Below are 21,664 nucleotides of genomic sequence, written 5' to 3'. Positions count from 1 at the left end.
TTGACTTTTTCCACATTTTGTTACACTATAGCCTTATTCTAAAATGGATTAAATAAATGAAAATCCTCACTAATCTACACACAATATACCATTATGACAAAGTGAAAACAGGTGTTCAGACATTTTTGCAAATTTATGAAAAATGTAAAAAATGATTACCTGATTTACTTAAGTATTCAGACCCTTTGCTATGAGATTAGAAATTGCCACCGGGTGCATCCTGTTAAGTTGATCATCCTTGATGTTTCTACAACTTGATTGGAGTCCACCTTGATTGGACATGATTTAGAAAAGGCACACACCTGTCTATACAAGGTCCCACAGTTGACAGTGCATGTCAAAGCAAAAACCAAGCCATGAGGTCGAAGGAATTGTCCGTAGAGCTCAAAAAGAGGATTGTGTCCAGGCACAGATCTGGGGAAGGGTACTAAAACATTTCTGCAGCATTGAAGGTACCCAAGAACACAGTGGCCTCCATCATTCTTAAATTGAAGAAGTTTGGAACCACCAAGTCTCTTCATAGAGCTGGCCGCCTGGCCAAACTGAGCAATCGGGACATGACCAAGAACCCAATGGTCACACTGACATAGCTCTAGAGTTCCTCTGTGGAGATGGTTGTCCTTCTGGAAGGTTCTACCATCTCTGCAGCCTTTACAGTAGAGTGGCCAGATGGAAGCGACTCCTCTGTAAAAGGCACATGACAGCCTGCTTGGAGTTTGCCAAAAGGCACCTAAAGACTCTCAGACCATGAGAAACAAGATTATCTGGTCTGATAAAACCACGATTGATCTATTTGGCCTGAATGACAAGCGTCACGTTTGGAGGAAACCTGGCACCATCCCTACGGTGAAGCATGGTGGTGGCAGCATCATGCTGTGGGGATGTTTTTCAGTGGCAAGGACTGGGAGACTAGTCAGAATTGATGGCAAAGATGAAATGAGCAAAGTACAGAGAGATCCTTGATGAAACTCTGCTCCAGAGCGCTCAGGACCTCAGACCTCAGGTTCACCTTCCAACAGGACAACGACCCTAAGCACACAGCCAAGACAAAGCAGGAGTGGCTTTGGGACAAGTCTCTGAATGTCCTTGAGTGGCCCAGCCAGAGCCCGGAACTTGAACCACGATCGAACATCTCTGGAGAGACCTAAAAATAGCTTTGCAGCAGTGCTCCCCATCCAACCTGACAGAGTTTGAGAAGATCTGCAGAGAAGAATGGGAGAAGCTCCCCATATACAGGTGTACCAAGCTTGTAGCTTCTCACTCAAGAAAACTTGAGGCTGTAATTGCTGTCAAAGGTGCTTCAACAAAGTACTGAGTAAAAGGGTCTGAATACTTATGTAAATGTCACATTTCAGTTTTTTATTTTTAATACATTTGCAAAAATTCGAAAAAAACGTTTTTGCTTTGTGATTATGGGGTATTGTGCATACATTGATGAGGGAAAAGCAAACATTTTAATCAATTTTAGAATAAGACTGTAACCTAAATCTGAATAGTTCCCGAATGCACTGTATGGCCAAAATACCATGGCTAAGGGCAGTTTCCAGGCACTCCACATTGTGTCGTGCTTAAGAACAGCCCTTAGCCCGGGTATATTGGCCATATATCACAAGCCCTCGAGCATTATTGTTTAAATATATCACAGTATGACGCAAAATTATTTGTTTACTGTTCTAATTGTGTTGGTAACTAGTTATAACAGCAATAAGGCACATTGGGGGTTTGTGGTATATGGCCAATATAGCACAGCTAAGGGCTCCATCCAGTCACTATGTGTTGCATCCTGCATAAGAACAGCCCTTAGCCGTGGTATATTGGCCATGTAGCACAACGCCTCTGGCTTTATTGCTTAAATAGACCCTGGTTAAGTCGTGAGTTGATATGTTGCTACCTCTGGAGGTCCAGCAGGGAGCACAATCCTCTGTTTCACCTCTCAAATTGAGCTAAGCTCATCCCTCCTTACCACAGACAAGGTGACCACCAGCAGCACCCTCTTCTGAGGCCAGCCCATCCATTATCTTGTCAACACGCCCACTTCCACACCTTACTTTGGGCTCCGCACAGAACAATGGCTGTAATGAAATCATCAGTAATCCCCCAAAATCATCTCGTCACGCTCAAGGTAATTAATGTATTTGGAGGGCGATGGCTAACTCTTAATTAAATTGTGCCCCTTTTTAATGAGACCATGACTGAGACAAAATGTATGGTCACTATCTCCATTATCAAATGCTTGGCGTGCAACAGAGATTTGTCATTTTCGCCCAAATTATGCAAATTAGTGTTCATAATGACGCTAATGATTAATATATCAATTTATTCTTGTTTGTTTCTCTCTTAAAGATTTGTTAAATTACATTTTGTAATTACCTCAGCCACCTTTGGCTACTGTAAAAGCATCCATTTCTGCAATTAACACACAAGGTATTCCTATTCCACATTTATTTTGGGGGAAAATACAGATAACAACTTCATGGTATTAATCATATTACAACATTGGGTTTATTTAATTCATTAAAGATACACTCTGCAAATTAATTTTGCATTCTCACAATATTATCTTAAACTAATGAAGGCTTGACAAAGAGACTGTTTCCTTTTAAAAAAAAAAAAGAGGCTAGATTAGTGGTATCTCAATTATGGCTAAAACAAAAAGCAGCCACGTGCAAGAAAGTGACGATTCAGCACTTTCTCCGAAACAATAAAGGAGAAAGTTTCTATTGTTTTGGGAGAACTGTAGAACATGCCAATGATTCAAAAGATACATGGGAAATAATGAGTGCTGTAATTAACCATGAAGCAGGCAATAGGAGTCTTTAAAACGATAATGCAGAGTAGACAGAGGTGGTTCATAAAATGTGTTTTACAGGTGGCAACATCACTAAACAAGGAGGCATCATCAGCCTGCAGACAGACAGGGTATTGTGTTATAAAGCCAGCAGCCTAGGTTAGAACAATGCCATTAAGCATACCTTACCCAGAGTCATATACACTCTCTATGGCTCTGACTATACTTACCCTTCCGTCTCAGCTGTGCTGACTGCATAGTATTCGCCACATTACACATATAGTGAAGGCATCCACAAGACTAATAGACCACCACAGATACAGGGCTACAGTTCGTCCAGAGAAGAGATGGCTGGATATGATTTGCCCATAGGGTCAACTGAGATGACAGAGATTACAACAGGTTATAATCTAAAGGTTTTTTTTCAATTGAGGAAATTGTCAACTACAGAATCTGCTCTGAACAAACGTGGAAGTAGTCATGTTAGGTCCTCATTCTAAAACAATGGGTTGTTAGAACCCCCGGCTTGACTCACTAGCTCAGAAGCAATGAGCATATTTATAGAAACGTTCTGCTTAATTAAAACTTAATCGAAATTAGCTTTCAATGGTCGTGATCTTATAATGCAAGGTAATTCTTCATTTAATGCACCATATACCAAATGTGTTCTTGGCTGTTTTTTAAATCATCCATACTAAAAATAAGGGATTATTGTTTTAAAATGACCTCCAGGGAGAAAAAGAAATGGTATGTTCATTTTAAATGCTTCTTCCCTAATGCCCTTTTTGTGTGACATATGTTAATTATAACTTTGAGTTTCATTGGTTAATAACCCTTATATGAAATGCATATTTTATATATATTTCCACACTATGAGGTTGGAATAAGGCTGTGAAATTGTGAAAATTATAATAATGCCCTTTTAGTTTAAGATATGTGTGAAAAGACTGCCTGACATTTCAGCCTGTTTTGGTGGGATGGTGTTTTGCCTTCTATGGTGACATCACCATGCGGTAAATTAGTTAACAGACCAATAAGAAGGAGAGTTCCAAACCTCTTTCCCAATAAAAGCTCATTTTCAGTTACCCCCTCCCCACACAAACCACTCCCAGGCAGTTCTAGCAAAATTCTTGCTTGAGAAATGTCCCTTTGCTAAGAGGCCATTTTAGTTTGGACCCTTTTTAAACATTTAACAGTAAGGCACTTAATTGTTACCCAGAAATGACTAAATGATTTCCTAAACTCAGTCTATTCAACTTATTTATTCTAAAACACAAGTAAACAACCCATTACACTTTAGTGCTCAGGATATTCATTTGAAATAACATTTTCCGGAGAGGAAGAAGCTATTGCTACAGTCCATTTAGACCTGAGAGTTGTAGCTCCTCAGGGCAGGTGTGCGTGCGTGTCGCACGTGTATAGGTGAGTAAGTGAGTCTGTGGGTGTGCCTGAGAAAATGTATTTATGTATGCAGCCACGAATATGACAACAAATAAGACACAAACCCAGAAGTGGCTAGCCTCAGGACACTCTATTGGCTAATTGAGATGGAGCAGAGAGAGTGCTGGGTGGTCACGCCTTGTCTGCTGATGACAGTGGTGGGTTAAAGAGATTACACCAGGGACTGTGTGTGTCAGCAGCCGTGGCCCGGCCCTGCTCACACTGGAACACAATGAGCAAAGACATGCTTGGGCTGCTGGGGAAAAAAACAAGCCTCCATTTCAGGCATTCCTCACAGACCGCTACAGGAGGGACATAACATGTTGCATGTTGTCTTTGCATCTCAGCTCAATTCAGAGGGTTACATTACAGAGGCCCAACAAAATCAAATCACATTTTATTTGTCACATGCGTCGAATGCAACAGGTGTAGAGCTTACCGTGAAACTCTTACTTCCAAGCTCTTAACCAACAATGCAGTTAAGAAAAATAGGAGTTAAGAAAACGATTTACTAAATAAACTAACATTTAAAAAATAAAAGGGCAACAATAAAATAATAAAGCTGTTAAGAAGCCTCTTGTACCTAGATTTGACGCTCCGGTACCAGTTGCCGTGCAGTAGCAGAGAACAGTCTAGGGTGGCTGGAGTCTTCCTTTCCTCTAGAGGTCCTGGATGGCAGGTAGCTTGGACCCAGTGATGCACTGGGCCGTACCCACTACCCAAGGTGCAATTTGGACATAATATAATGCCTCAGAGCTGAGCCTCACCGGTGCAATGAAAACACAACAAGTGACTCTTCTGCAGCAGTGAAAAAAATGCACCTCTCTCCATTAGCTCCAACAGACATATGAAACACCACTAAAGATCATTGGCCCTCTGTGAAAAGGGGAAGTTAGTAATGTTCTGAGTGTTGGTTTTGTTTATTTTTGAAGGTGTCACGGACAGTCCCTCCATCTAATGACTGACTGGGTCATGGACATGGCTTTCAATGACATGATGGCCTAACAGTCACACACTGCCTCTCATCCTCTGCTTCACAATCACACAGCTTGTTTAGTCATGAAACCCACTTCCCCCAGCCCTCATTTACACCCACTATGTGATGCATTGGGAGCAGTGATGCTATACATACAGGCATCTCTTGTATCTTTAGCCTATGGAGTGACCAAATGTTGAGGAGTTGTTCCATCTGTCTGTTCTCTGCAATGTGTTAACAAAATTTGGGCATTTATATTGTTTTAGAGGGAGAGAGAGAGAGTACACAGTCTTTTGTTTTCTTTTGGAAATTGACCCTCACATATTTCCCAAATCTGTATTTATAGATGGCATACAATCCTTGACATAGACTGTTTTTCGAAATGTTGCTAATGTGACAGATAAATGCTTAAAGATGCCAGCTAAGTGAACCGTGCACAAATTAATCACGGCTGCTCACTGTCGGCTACTGCTTGATATGCTTGGCTACAACAGTGACGTAGAAGTTGCCGCGCACATGATGCAAACTGATGTGATATCGTTAGGATTAATAAAAAGACAGTAATTCTCGTCTGCTGCAGTGATGCTGTTGCTCGTTAGTAAAAAAAATTATACGCACAATTGAAGAATATTGTCTGCACACAGTTCGTGATAACCTTTGGTGTTCCATCGACTATTATGCATGGCACATTATGCCATTTTTAAAGGGTCTACAGACAGCAGACTGAAAACATACTGTACAAAAATATGGAAATGAGAAAAACTAAGCCGGCTAAATGTAAATTAATATTCAGTTATAAATTAATTAATAATGTACGCCATTTAGTTTTATTCATAGACATACGAAGTGTGTATCCTGGTTATTTAACTTTGTAGAAATCTTTAATTTGGGAGATTCAAAGTTGTGGTCATTTTGTCAAAGCAATAGGCACATTATGTAATGTCTGGTGAAATGTGATTAGAAGCTAAAATGACCCTGCATTACATCCAGACATCAGACACATGAAAATGTAGCCTATATGCAGCAACGCATGCGGTTAATAACACTAAACATCTACAGGAGCATGACTTCGTTCAAATGTTATGACTTTTACAATAAACGAGGGTAATAATCCCACTGTACTGCCCTTCCTTGAAGTGACCCATACATATTATTTTAGGACGCAGCCGTTCATACTGGCACAATGGGAACAGCAGACCGTACGTAAATTGCATCTTCATTTGCATTCCTGGTCCAAAAATCATGCAAATCTTAATGAGACAGTCTCTATTGTGGTTGTAATTGAAAACCCATTCTTTATTCATTACTGTTTCTCAAAGGCCTTGTAAGCAGTCACTGAGCTGAAACAAAAAAAAAGTTATTGATTCCAGAGGCCCAGAGGCCGTGGGGTTTAAATTGGACATCTAATGCAATGGTTTATAGTCCGTTTGAGGGGATATCCATATTTTCCCAGGCCAAATGTAGAGTTTTCCCTTATGGATTAAATAGAGAACTGGCGAACCAGTTTCACATTTATAACACAGCTATTTTCTCTTTCATTGTATGCCAAGCAACAAACCCTTATAGCCAGCACCACAATGATTTATTTACAGTGATATTGATAAGGCTAGTTAAATACCACAGATACACCTCTCTATTCAATTTGGGGGGTTTAAATCAGCCAAAAGTCTTTATTTAAAAATGATAAACGCATAAACGGCCATGTCTAATATATTTATTTCAGTGGGGATATTATGTTTTTCATGCGCCTTGCAGCTCCGCGCCAGCACATTGTCAGTCCTGAACTCAATTTCTCTGACCAAAAGCTTTATTCAGTCAGTTACGCTAAGCTTGCATAGGGAACTGCGTCTCCTTTCAATGGGGGAATTAATGCAGCTTTTGTGTCAATTAGACCGAAGTAGAATGAATTTGAATTAGCCTAAAGCTCTGCGCAAATAGCGTTGTTCATTATATACTATTTAGTATATCTACCCCCTTATCATATTGTGCGGATATGCGATAGCGGGGCTTTCCTCCATTTTGATATTGTTTATTTACTGCTCATTAACCAGATTCAGATAATCACTGGAATAGAGATTATACAACATGAAGGGTTGCAAATGTATTAGTGTAGGCTATAGTGTTTTATCCTGAATTCACCATCTGGGGAATATGCTTTTACCCAATACATTTTATTTAAAAATATATTTTTGTATAAATTGGACTATAAAAAAAACAGGCTTGGTTGGCCTGCTCTTGTCAATGAATGGGAGCTATTGGCCAATTGTTGATGACAGGGCTTCTGTTGGTGCTGGGACAGGTTATCGAACGAGGCTTTAGTTGGATATTTCACAGAAAATACCTGTGTGTGTCTTGGATGGTATACTATATTGAAGACACTTATAAAAATAGGCTTTTTTTTATTTCCACTCAATTTCTGCATCTATTGGTGATGCATGACAAGTTTATCCAATTAAAATGAAGGTCCTGTTCAGAAATAAACCAACAGATATGGCTACTATTGTTTGCATAATCGTTGCACATTACTCTGCATACTTGAAAGTATTTGGAGTACATTTGTGAATGCTCAACAGTGTGATTCTGAAAGCCGTGACGCTCTGGGGCCTGAGGGGCATGGAACTCGCTGAGGCCGAACACTGCCAGGCTTTGCTGGTGGTTCTCCTCGCCCTCGGCTGTCCTTAATTAGGAAATTAGGTACACATCATAGGTCCTCCTTACTGAGCCCCGAGTTTTTCTTTTCCTGCTGTCTGGTCGATTTCCATAAAACGATTACATGCGGATCCGTTTTTAAATCTTCCCAGATAAACAAATGATTGGTTTCTGAGAATTAGATCGGTTAACTCAAGTACAGAGGTTCAGCGACGTGTCCTGTGCTCTGTTAATGGCGGACCAATCAACACAGCTTTTCACTGAAATGCGCGGGGTGATGTCTGCTCTCAATTGATTTAACGTCGAGGCAAATCAATATTTGATCTATGAGCTGGATAGCAAGTGTAGAACTGCGTTTCTATGGCTATTCATTTATTTAGTCTTCAACTAAATTAAATGTACTCGTTCTCTGACGGACTTTATTTAAATGTGGATTCCATTCAATATCCCCTGTAGACACATTTTCAATGTTCGCCATCGTCAAAGGTATTAGATCAAGTTGTTATTATGTGGTAGGCCTTATGGATACATTATTTAATGTCAGGCCTTTATATTTTCAAGCCTTGATAATAATTGTTGAAAAAAGGTTACAATATTTAATGTTTTCGATTTTGAAATCCAATTCATAAGCATAAATATGCTTACACAACTCCAATATTTTAGATGTAAATTGAGATTTTGAACTTCTTTAGGTGAAATCGTGAAGTCTTTAGTGTGGAGAATTCATTTTCATTAATATTTGAAACCCTAGATTGCTCACAGATCTGTGGTACTCAATGTTGAGTGGCGGAGGTGTTAATTGAAGACGTTTTCGACTGGCGAAGGCTTGTAGTCATTAGCAGGTGTAAAGTTTGCCTGAGGGCTGCAAGAGAATGTCATATCGGTTTAAACTGCTCAACAGGAGCGGTGTTTCGGGTCGTTTGTAAAGCAACACATGTAAATCAGTGACTATACGCGGTGACCATTTTAATAACCATTAGCACTACAGAGCGAAAACGTTTTACGCACACGAGCTGTCGAATTTTACGACAAGGAAAATCGGAATATAAATTCTCAGATCACCATCAACCATTCAAAATACTTTGTTTGAGCTGTAGGCAGTCCTCTCTCCACAAGAGGTCGTTGATGTATCATGGTTTTGTCTTTCGCCGGTGTGCCAGTCCCAATGTTGGCTGTTTTTAGAACTGGCTACTGAGATAAACCAAAACTAGTGGAGAAATAGCAAGTGAAGTCGCACTTGCAAATATAAACGGACACGGTAAACGGACATTTTAATCCAGTCTAATTGTGACAAGTACGCACATTTGCAGTGTATTCCAATAAACCCACATTTATATTTCCAAAATGTTCAAGTTGATGCTTTTTGGATTAATCAGAATTTGTCAACATATTAACAATTTAATAAATTAATTCTAATTAAATTCATGACAAATCTCCACTTTGAAAATGATAATCAGACATTTTTTTTTAAACAGATTGGCGTCTGAAATTGGCTGTAATTGAAATGGTATTGACACAAACCCTTCCATATGAGGGAGCACGATAACCTCAACTCCTATAGATGCCAGTCCAGCACAATAGTATTATCTTGATATTTAAAGGACGTGAGAGAATACATGAATGAAGGGAGAGAATACCACTTTTCTGCCTCGATATTTGCCTTGCACTCATTTAGGCCTTTTGGAACCCCGCCTCCATGTCGCCACTTGAATGGGATTATTTGATTTCCACCTTTTTCTTTACCAAAACCGTTTACAAATTAAGAAATTACGCCTGGCGCACTTGCTCTATATATAGACAGGGTTTGCCAGAATTAATTTATAATAGTTTTATACGCAAGTGTTACGTGTAAAGTTGTAAGGCACTTACAAATCTATACCATTTACAAACTCCAACCTATATATTGAACTATTAGGCTAATATATTTGATGATCAATTTAAATTGTCGAGGAGATCCGTTCCATCAAATGTTTTCGTTTTATTTTAAAACGTTACAGGCTAAAATTCCGTTTGTTTCACTCCGGATTCAGACATATTCTACAACGTTTCGTGCATGTAACCTACATTTTAACATGTCAAAATACAGATATACATTTAGAGTACGCTTTAATTACTTAGATGAACTAAAATATAATTTAACTGCCTTATAACGTGTTCTTTCTGTATAAAGTTGAACATATCTCTCTCCAACTCAGCCCAAAACAGAGCGCTGTGATTGGTCGGGAGCAACTCATTGTTACACTGTCAATCCAAATCACATGGCCCAGGCACTAATAACAGCTGAGGTTGGCGGACAAGTTTGCAGAGTTCTGTTTTAGAGCGGTGGTGAACAGAGCTTGCTGACGAGAAGTGAGACATTGGAAGCACCTGGCAAACTAGCAATACCTAAGCTTCTTTTGACAACTTTTTTCCTCACATGAGACTGGTGGTCAGTACTATTTCTACCTTTCTTTTAGTCTGAGGGCATTTTGTTATACATTTTCCGCGCCTGAGAGTTTACATTTAAAAGCCGTTTGAATGTATAACATGATGGAAACCGAGATCAAGAGCCCGCTCCCGCAGTCCAATTCGGGCTCCGCTGCGGGCAACAAGAACAACAGTGCCAACGACCAGGACCGGGTGAAGCGGCCTATGAACGCTTTCATGGTGTGGTCCCGTGGACAGCGGAGAAAGATGGCACAAGAGAACCCTAAAATGCACAACTCTGAGATCAGCAAGCGGCTCGGTGCAGACTGGAAACTTTTGACTGACGCAGAGAAGAGACCCTTCATCGACGAGGCCAAGCGTCTGCGCGCCATGCACATGAAGGAGCATCCGGATTACAAATACCGTCCCCGCAGGAAGACCAAAACCCTGCTCAAGAAAGACAAGTATTCTTTGCCAGGAGGACTTCTAGCGCCAGGTGCCAACGCTGTTAACAACGGCGTCTCGGTGGGACAGCGGATGGACAGTTATGCACACATGAATGGCTGGACAAACAGTGCGTACTCCCTCATGCAGGACCAGTTGGCCTACCCTCCGCATCACAGCATGAACAGCCCTCAGATCCAGCAGATGCACCGGTATGAGATGGCAGGGCTCCAGTACCCCATGATGTCCTCGGCGCAGACCTACATGAACGCAGCGTCCACGTACAGCATGTCCCCAGCATACACGCAGCAGACCTCCAACGCCATGGGCTTGGGCTCCATGGCATCCGTGTGCAAGACCGAGCCGAGCTCACCTCCACCGGCGATTACCTCCCACTCCCAGAGAGCGTGTTTGGGGGATCTGAGGGATATGATCAGCATGTACCTTCCTCCGGGTGGAGACGGCGCGGATCACTCTTCCCTTCAGACCAGTCGGTTACACAGTGTACATCCGCACTATCAGACCGCGGGGACTGGCGTGAACGGAACGCTACCCCTAACCCACATTTGAAAAAATGACTAAACTTAAAGTACTTCGGATACTTGAACATTTTGATTGCTAAAAAGAGTCGACGTTCAGTAGTTTTGTTTAAAACAATGAAATTGTATTTTTTATCTCAATGAGTTGTCAATGTTAAAAGCATTTTTAAATCTACATATCCTGGACTGAAGTTGAATGTTGAGCCCACCAGAGTAAATTGCATTGCAAAGAGTCTTTTATCATGAGTATACGCAATCAAATTCTGTAGGAGAAATGGACTTCTATATTTTAATGCCATTTTTTTTTCTCTATGAAAAAGGCATATGGCCTCATGAAGACGCCATTGTATTTCAGAAAAGCTGGATGGAGAGTTGGATCATAAATGTTTACACTTAATTTGTAGAATGTCCGTTTGTGTCGGCTGTGTCAATCTTTGTAGTCTTTTTCTTTATGACCTGGGTTTTAATGTAAGATTGCGGGTCGCAAGCGCAAGTTTATTTATAGTACGTTGTTTTTTAAGCTTGTGAACCCTCTGTAGGCCTACGTCATGTACCATTTTTTTTTTTTGTTTTGTGACAATTTCCCTTTCTGTGATGTTTTGACAGTGTCAGGTTAACCCATATCATGGGCCAAGATGTTTTATTTAAAACTGACGTTTCTACTTTAAGACCATCCTCTATTCTTTAAATGATGAATAAATTTGTACGAAACAAGATTACTGACTCCTATGTTTTTTTTGGGGTGATTGTGTGGGTATGAGCCACCTGTGTTGTACTTGTCTATAGGGGATATGACGTGAGTTTGATGGGTGAAATCTGTCAGGTATCCTCGGAGATGCCGCCTCACAGAATGAAATGAGCAATAACATTGAACAGCGAGTGATTTATCTTAGACGATGGGTGTAACTAAGTGTGACTAATAAACTCAAACATGCTGGATGAACGCGGTCTATAACTCAAGTTTTCCTCAAATAGGCCTACTGTAAACAAAATGTGAAATCTAGGTCTAAAGTAGCGTGTAGCCCAATATTTTGGATTATTCTGTTAAATTTAATGACTTGCCTAATCTCTTCCAATTATTGAAATACAGGCTTATTTTAATTAATTTTGGTTGCAGAGTACATTTTTGACTCCATGAATATGTAGCCCTATTCCTAAATAAGGGGTATCAATGCCTAGCCTACTGACTTGTACAATTTTGTTGGGACATAGGAAAACAACGCTGCACCTTTTAAATATCTCAACGTAAAAGATAATGGGCCTATAAAAAGTATGCCTAACCATTCCAAGTTATTGCTGACATTTTTCCATACTTATCTGAGAAGGGAAATAGTTTAATATACTCTCTCCTGAATTTAACTTCTTACTTCTAGGCCTATTGGACTGCTTTAATCAATAGTTTAACTTAAGTTTCTTACCAACTTTTTCCATGTGGTTTCTTCCTTCAGACTTCATAGAATGATGACTTCTTCCTAAATACTTGGTCACATGATTAACTTCCTGTATGTTTTCCAAGAAACAAGGGGGGCTCAATTTACCCCTTTGGCTCAATTTACCCCACTCTCCCCTACAATAGTAGCAGATACAAATGTGGATATAGGCCTATACCTGTAAACCCATTCCTTTGTTGCACACGGTTTATCACCAACATGTTCAATTGGTTGGATAATGAGTATGAATATGCATATATTAGTCAATATGTTTCGAATAAATGAATTAACAAGAAAACATACAATTCATGTAGGAATTCATAGGTCTACACATTTTATTGACAAAGTATAATCTTCATTAAGCTTTTTTAAATAATTAATTTCCAGACACAATTCTTTTTATAGTCTTTTTTTTTGTCAGAATATTCAAAACCTGAAAAGTATTAGATTAAATCATTTAAATATTATGTAATTTAATTAGTCATCCTTGTTTTGAATGTGACTTGACAAATTGAATAAAACGCTTGAATATGAAACCAACTCATACACAGAAAAGGTTTCCGTCAGGTTTCTGCTTAGTTATTTCTGCTGTTAGGAAGTAAGATACTTAAAGAAGGGATTGAGTCCATTTGGATGTAATTCCTTACTCCTCACACACACACACACACACACACACACACACACACACACACACACACACACACACACACACACACAACAATCTGAGACCATGTTTCTTGGCATTCCAGTACACTCCTTCTGTCCAACACCCTTACAGCAGAGGTATGGAGCAAGCAGGCAGGTCGATACTGGTGCAAAGCACCCTGGGATAGGCCACCCTGGACACCAAGATGGCTGGAGCGTTGGCTGTCCCGCTGGCCTTCCCACACTCCCTGTGGGATTTGATCCACAGCTCAGCAAAGCGGCCTGGATTAACCCCACACACCTTTGTGGAGGGAAAGATTATCCAGACCTCCCTGCATTCACTGAAAGGGTCTTAAATCACTCTAGTGCGCCAGCGGCCGCCCGTCATCTAATCACCCTCTCCAAGTCATTTCTTTGCAATTAAGCAGCTTTTCCCTCCCCGGTCGGCCATGTCAGAGGTGTTTGCACTGAGCCGGAGTCAGAGAGAATGGTGGTTCTGTGCCATCTGTCAAAATGTGCTAGATCAGTCAGTTGGTATGTGATCCCCGAGCGGAGCGGCTTCCAGCCCTCATAGTTTGTTTGATAACCGGGGAGGGTTCAGTTCTATGGTACTTTTCCATTAGGTTATCAAGGCCCTACAGGAAACATGATGCAAGAGTTATCAAAGTTCTACTGCTGCATTTGATGTAAGAGTTATCAATGTTTTTCTGGGTGCATTTGGGTGTAATGCATTGTTTTCCCATCTGAGTTCTTTGAAAACCGTATACAGTACATGTAGCCAAACTATTATGCGTATTGTTTCCCCCGAGGACACTTATAACATGGCTAATCCTGATTTAGTTCTGAAATTAGATCTTGGAAAAACGTAAACTGTACAGTAAGTAGTCAAACCCTGATCTATTGATTGGGTGTGAATGTTCTGGCAGTGAGAACATTGTTGGTGTGCTGTTGGCCACCGTCAGCACCCCCACACCCCCCTGCCCGCTGATCGCCCACAGGGCCTCTCTCAGGGCCTGTCATGTGGAGCCCTGTGCACACTCAGCAAGTGCGGGCATATCCCCACTTCCATCTGCCTATGACCTCACTGGGCCTGTTTGTTTAACCCCCCTCTCCAAAACGAACCTAATTATACCCTGTAGAACACGGATTCAGCGGATTCCCAGAGGATTCTATTTGCTGCTGTGTGGTGCTTGTGATGGTTTGTGTTAATGCGTGTTTAACTGTTTGTGTGTGTGTCGTCATGCTTGATATCATTTTTTTTCTGGGCATTTTTTTTATTCTCTTCCACTTACGTACCTGTATTACATGTTTGTATTACAGAGCTTCAGTGTCAAATTTGAATTTCTATCAGTTCTTCTGTAGCTCAGCTGGTAGAGCATGGCGCTTGTAACGCCAGGGTAGTGGGTTCGATCCCCGGGACCACCCATACGTAGAATGTATGCACACATGACTGTAAGTCGCTTTGGATAAAAGCGTCTGCTAAATGGCATATATTATATTATATATATTATTATATTATTATATATTAGTTCTTCCTGTTGTCTTTTCATTCAGTTGTGACAAGTCATGACACACTTATATGGGTGTCCCAGTATGTTAACTAGGTGTTGTGAGGGAATATGAGTAGGTGTTTTAGAGGGTTCCATCTACATCAATGTCATAAATGGAAAAGTAATTCTTAAAGTCTGTGACAGGCCCACTGACTGATGTTGGTGACATCACACGCCTACTATGTGGCCTGAACCTGCTCAGCAAGTCTATATCAGGACACACCTCGTTCCAAAAATGAACACACTTTTACATACTTAAATCAAGCTCTTACTCTTCAAACAGTCACGACGTGCATCATCCACCATGGAAAATGGGTTAAGACTGATTTGTGCCATATAGTGTAGGTGACAGTTGCAGTGAGACAGAAACTCAAATGAGATGTTAGACTTAGTCTGTCTATCAGGCTCCATTCCAGTTCAGAAGCAGACTTAGGATGTATTGGCATTGATCTGCTATGGCTGGGATCTCCAGGAGGCCCTTCCATCTGATCTCAGCTGGCCTGGCCTGGAGCGCCCTGTATATTCCAGCTTGGGGTAGGCCTGTCCGGAGTAGTGACACTCGTGTGGGTCCGGCAAGACTGACAGCCAGCAGAGGAGTGTGTTTGCGTGTGTCAGTCTGTGTGTGTGGGGGTTGGGGCAATGTGGTGGGGGTTAATCTTTCTGAACTGGGGCAGATGTTGTTAACAAGCTCCTCTCAGGTCGGCTCCCTGCGTGGGAAAATGGCATCAAATCCTCCTGGGGTCAGGGCTTTGGGGCTGACCCTCTGAGAGCCATCCATCCAACCAACCCTCTCTCCTCTCCTGTCCAGCCACTCACACTCACAATGGCCCAAACTGACTGATAGACAGCCCTCAGTCAATAAACCAAATATTTAATTTGACATTTTCTCTGTTCTCTATCTAGTCCTACCCTTCCTGGGTGGATATTCAGTGCGTTCGCAAAGTATTCAGACCTCTTGACTTTTGCCACATTTTGTTACGTTACATCCTTATTCTAAATAGCTTTTCCCCCCTCATCAATCTACACACAATACCCCATAATGACAAAGCAAAAACAGGTTTTAGAAATTTTTGCAAATGTATAAAACAATAAAAAACTGATAGATCACATTTATATAAGTATTCAGACCCTTTAATCAGTACTTTGTTGAAGCACCTTTGGCCGCAATTACAGCCTCGAGTCTTCTTGGGTATGTCACTACAAGCTTGGCACACCTGTATTTGGGGAGTTTCTCCCATTCTTTTCTGCAGATCCTCTCAAGCTCTGTCAGGTTAGATGGGGAACGTCGCTGCACAGCTATTTTCAGGTTTCTCCAGAGATGTTAGATCGGGTTCAAGTCCGAGCTCTGGCTTGGCCACTCAAGGACATTCAGAGACTGGTCCTGAATACTCTCCTGCATTGTCTTTGCTGTGTGCTTAGGGTCATTGTCCTGTTGGAAGGTAAACCTTCACCCCAGTCTGAGGTCCTGAGTGCTCTGGAGCAGGTTTTCATCAAGAATCTCTCCGTACTTTGCTCCATTCATCTTCCCTCAATCCTGACAAGTCTTCCAGTCTCTGCCGCTGAAAAACATCCCAACAGCATGATGCTTCGACCAACATGCTTCACTGTAGGGATGGTTTCATCAGACCAGAGAAAATAGTTTCTCATGGTCTGAGAGTCCTTTAGGTGTCTTTTGGCAAACTCCAAGTGCCTTTTACTGAGGAGTGGCTTCCATCTGGCCACTACCATAAAGGCCTGATTGGTGGAGTGCTGCAGAGATGGTTGTCCATCTGGAAGGTTTCTTCCATCTCCACAGAGGAACTCTGGAGCTCTTTCAGAGTGACCACTGGGTTCTTGTTCACCTCCCTGACCAAGGCCCTTCTCCCCCGATTGCTCAGTTTGGCCCGGGCATCCAGCCCTAGGAAGAGTCTTGGAGGTTCCTAACTTCTTCCACTTAAGAATGATGGAGGCCACTGTGTTCTTGGGGACCTTCAACGCTGCAGAAATCTTCGGTACCCTTCCCCAGATCTGTGCCTCGACACAATCCTGTCTCTGAGCTCTACGGACAATTCCTTCGACCCTATGGCTTGGTTTTTGCTCTGACATACACTGTCAACTGTGGGACCTTATATAGGCAGTGTGCCTTTCCAAATCATGTCCAATCAATTTAATTTACTACAGGTGGACTCCACTCAAGTTGTAGAAACATCTCAAGGATGATCAATGGAAACAGGATGCACCTGAGCTCAATTTAGAGTCTTATAGCAAAGGGTCTGAATTCCTATGTAAATAAGGTATTTCTGTTTTTCGCTTTGTCATTATGCAGTACTGTGTCTAGATTGATGAGGGGAAACATTTCCTTAATCCATTAGAGAAATAGGCTGTAACGTGACAAAATGTGGAAAAAGGTGAAATGGCCTGAATAGTCTCCGAATTCACTGTAAGCACCAAGCCTCCAACAGACGTGTTCCGTAATGCAGATGTCTCTTGTTAATTATAGCTTATGGTTGCATTGCCGTGCGTTACACAAACACAAAGAATGCAGATTGGGAGACGCTTGAAAGGCAAAGCCACCGCCACTCCAGAATCAGAGTAGAGCCTTAGGACCAAATGACTCCCATTGATGTCAGTCGGTAAAATTATTAGAATGAAAGGTTTATAGACATTGGACAGCAATCAGGTGTAAATGTGAAGACGTGCGTGTTAGGGAATGGTTCTTTGAATTAATCCAATTTAAAATAATGGTTTTATTTTTGATTCAATCAAACATACACACTGTGTATATTCTTTCTAGGCCTGTACCATTTTCTTACTGTGATATTCTGTTAACAGGGCGAAAACAGATGGCAGTCTTTGAGCGTGTTAATCTAGGATTGTTGCCCAACAGCTTTGATTGAGACTCCTGATAAGGCGTGTGGAATCTCAGAATGAAGACATACTGTCTCTGGCTTAGAGTGACTAATAATATCCAGTCATTCAGGGTTGGGGTAAATGTCAATTCTATTCTAGGAAAAATATGAACGAAAATAAAAACAGGAAAATCTCAATTCTGATAGACAACAAGTGCAAACTTTATTTATGAGTTTAATTTAAATTCATAACTTCAATTGGCATGCTATACTCAGCATAGTCCTATACCACCTGCCCACTCAGACATAGTTGGAAGGCAGGCCAGAGTATCTCCTTTTCACTCCTGACTTTATGGGTGCCTCACCCATGATTCACCAGTGTGGGGGCGTGCCACGCTACCAGCCAGATTACCTTACAGATGCCTCAGATGTCACTAGAGCTACCTTTCCTCAACAACACCCAGCTCCCAGCTCCCAATTTCAATATTTCATTATTTAGGAACCTAATCTGTCCAAACACTTTTTTTTTTGCCATTTCAATTCCCATTAACTTCCTGAACCGTATTCTAGGGTTCCAGGGTGTTCAAAAAACATGAACAAAGACTCCAAAAACATCCAGGAAGAAGTGAGAATGACACAACTTCACGTGTACAACATCTAAAGACCTGCATCACTATACTGAGAGCTTTGCTGTTTGTAAAAGGATGCATTTGGGTGTTTTTGGAGTCTTTGTTCATGTTTTTTGATACCCGGGAACTCCAGAAGTGAATTCGCTGGTGAGGTAAGTTTCTCCAAACCAAGTGAAAAATGTCTGGATCCTTCAATAAGATTCCATTTATATAGTGTGTGTGAATATGAGACTCATCAAACATGAGACAGGCTTTACAGTCCCTTTGTCCACAATGATAACAAACACAAATCACACCTAGGGCTGGGAAGGTACAATTCGCTGGGGGTGGTGGTTGTTGGTATAGTGAGGTGATATTTTTATAGGGTTCTCCCTACAGGGATTCTTTGGTTTGTGTCACAGAAAGCCCTGTTGTTGACGTTCACTTGAACTTGTTTGGGAGGATGACTGTATGTAATTGGTGGATGACACACATACACAGCCGATTGGGAAACAGGGTTAGGGAGCTACGTTAGCATAGATACACTATATATACAAAAGTATGTGGACACCCATTCAAATGAATGGATTCGGCTATTTCAGCCACACCTGTTTCTCACGTGTGTATAATATCGAGCACACAGCCATGCTATCACCATAGACAAATATTGGTAGTAGAATGGACTTACTGAAGTGCTCAGTGACTTTCAATGTGGCAACCTCATAGGATGCCACCTTTCCAACAAGTCAGTTTGTAAAATGTCTGCCCTACTAGAGCTGCCCCTGTCAACTGCAAGCGCTGTTATTGTGAAGTGGAAACTTCTAGGAGCAACAAAGGCTCAGCTGCAAAGTGGGAGGCCGCACAAGCTCACAGAATGGGACCGCCGAGTGCTGACGCACGTAGCGCGTAAAAAACGTCTGTCCTCGGTTGCAACAATCACTACTGAGTTAAAACAATACTTCTGGAAGCAACCGTCATCACAAGAACTGTTCGTCGGGAGCTTCGTGAAATGGGTTTCCATGGCCGAGCAGCTGCTCACAAGCCTAAGATCACCATGCGTAATGCCAAGCCCCATGGGTCTCCCAGTCGTGGCCGGCTGCGACAGAGCCTGGACTCGAACCAGGATCTCTAGTGGCACAGTGCCTTAGACCACTGTGCCACTTGGGAGGCCCCCTGGTGCTTACTGACCATGTAGTGTACCTCCATTATAACCTGTTTAAGGAAATCAAATAACATACAGTAGTGGTGAGTTGGTAAAATCACTGAGGAAGTCAGGAAAAAAATGCCAAATTTACAACCCATGTGTAATAATAATAATTGCGATGTTTGCTCTATAGCCGGTTAGTTCATATGCCTTGCCACTCTGATATATAGGCCTAAGGCAGAGATAATAAGAACACAGTGGCGGAATAAATTCAACCACACCTTTGTTTCACCACAAAACCAGAAAGCAACATCTGTCCGGTGGATTCCAGAAAGCACATTGCATGTAATAAACCGTTACATGACCTACGACATGGTCAATCACGTTAATGTTACTGACATTTTCGGACCACTAAACAGATATTGATTTAGAACCGCAAGTTGCCTTGAAACAGGAGCTGCCTCCACTATTCCAGCACCATTTCAACTTCAACATTTCAACGTCATCAAATCACCTATACTTAGTCTAATACAGTGACAACTAAAAGATACCAAAAACAATTGACCCAAACTAAATATAATGTGGCTGTCCAAGGTACTGATTTCTGTGTGTGTGTGTGTGTGGGGGGGTGTAAGTAGAAAAATACATGTTGACTCACCCTACTTGTAGAAAAACACCAATGCCATCCTCCTCTCTTTCATGTTGCCAAATGGTCTATCACTCTGTCATACAGTACACACTTCTAGTTGTGGTCTTTGGATACCTGGCTAAAATGCTTTCTCGCTAGCCTAGCTTCCTTTCTTGGGCAACAATTAGCCAGCTTGTTAACGTTGGCCGATTACAACTAGCTACATATTGAACTTCGGTCCTCTCAGGTCAGGGGCACAATGTATGAATTTAATGGTTGGATCAGAATCTCCATTATAGTCTTTGGCCGGTACAGAGAATTAAGTAAAACCACAAGTGCAAATCCCTATCTCCATCCAGGAAAGAGCCAATTTGAGCTAGTTAGCCCGCTACCAGAGGATAACAACACAACAAGATACAAGAATTTAAGTTGTTTCTGTCAATGACGTTTGGCTTTTGATGTGATTGTGTGAATCCATATCCAAACTGGCTTCCCTTGACACTTTTTTGTTGGTGCGCCAGGACCATTCACAGTTGAGCTCAACACTGATTGGCTATTATTTAATATTTTTTATCAAGGGACGCCAAATGCTCGTTGGCTTCCCTTTCATTCAATGCTATGGGCGGCAACAATGTCATACTCTTTTTGACCAGACCTATTGTGCCTGACCTAATATGTCCTATTTCACATTGTCTACGAACAGTGGAGCATGTACCATGATTTCACCTAATTCCCAAAGAGCAGTAGTATTTACTCTGACCCTAGTTGACCCCGTCTTGAGAGCCTAGAAAACGGGGCCAAGTGTGTGTGTGTGTGTGTGCGTGTGTGTGTGTGTGTGAGTTAGGCCCGAGGTACATATGCGATATGTCCTGTGACAGCGATCTGATTACGGGATTCTATAGGGACGATACAGTTACAATGCAGCCATTGGGGCGCCGGGGTTGATGGAGGTAGGGGGCGATGCAAGGGGCAGATTAGGCCTCTCATCTAGGCCACAGTTATTGATTAGTGTTGGTTGGGGGACAGTGAGAAGGAACACATACACATACAAAGCCCTCAACACAACCCCCCCATATCCCCCCCACACAACCCTATTGACAGACACAATTGGCTCGCGGTGCCTTAGACCCATCAGACCCATCAGATGGCTCCTGATCTCCACAAACACCCCACCACCACCACACTAACTCCTGTGCAGTGGGGGATAAAGTTCCCTCTCTGATCTGTGAGGGGTTTATGGGGGTCCCCTCCTGCCCTGTCCTACGGAGGAGGGGAGCGTTGGTTACCCTGGGAACGTGGGGGGAGGTGGGACAAGCTCAGCCGCGGCTCAGTTCTGACTGACTCTGTCACCTATTGATTAGTTGCCATGGTGAGTTAGTCAGTGCTCTCTCTTTCCCGAACGTAGATGTGTCCTGGAGAGTCAGGCAGTGCTACCCAGATGAGCCTCATTCGTCCCAGGCTTTGTCTGGAGGGAGCTGTGACCTCTCTCCTTCTCTCCACCTACTCCCTTTTGTCTTCTCTCGCTTGTTTCTAGGACCGTGTCATTAGGCGAGTGTCTCTCCCGACGCTGGTTCAGTTCATCTGCACTA

The 21,664-nt window shown here is 42.0% G+C and overlaps 1 protein-coding gene across 1 annotated transcript; it reads left to right on the top strand.

Annotated features, from left to right (window-relative positions):
- The first annotated feature begins 9,855 nt into the window (after window positions 1-9,855).
- LOC118377193 (transcription factor Sox-3) lies at window positions 9,856-11,958 on the top strand. The gene has a single exon (XM_035764048.2). It carries the CDS (start codon window positions 10,371-10,373, stop codon window positions 11,271-11,273), a length of 903 nt encoding a protein of 300 aa, XP_035619941.1. The 5' UTR covers window positions 9,856-10,370; the 3' UTR covers window positions 11,274-11,958.
- Window positions 11,959-21,664: the final 9,706 nt, after the last annotated feature.

This window comes from Oncorhynchus keta, chromosome 4 (assembly GCF_023373465.1).
Source record: "Oncorhynchus keta strain PuntledgeMale-10-30-2019 chromosome 4, Oket_V2, whole genome shotgun sequence".
Taxonomy (NCBI): domain Eukaryota; kingdom Metazoa; phylum Chordata; class Actinopteri; order Salmoniformes; family Salmonidae; genus Oncorhynchus; species Oncorhynchus keta.
Note: the sequence above shows the minus strand (reverse complement) of the source record. Positions and strands in the feature narration are given on the sequence as shown.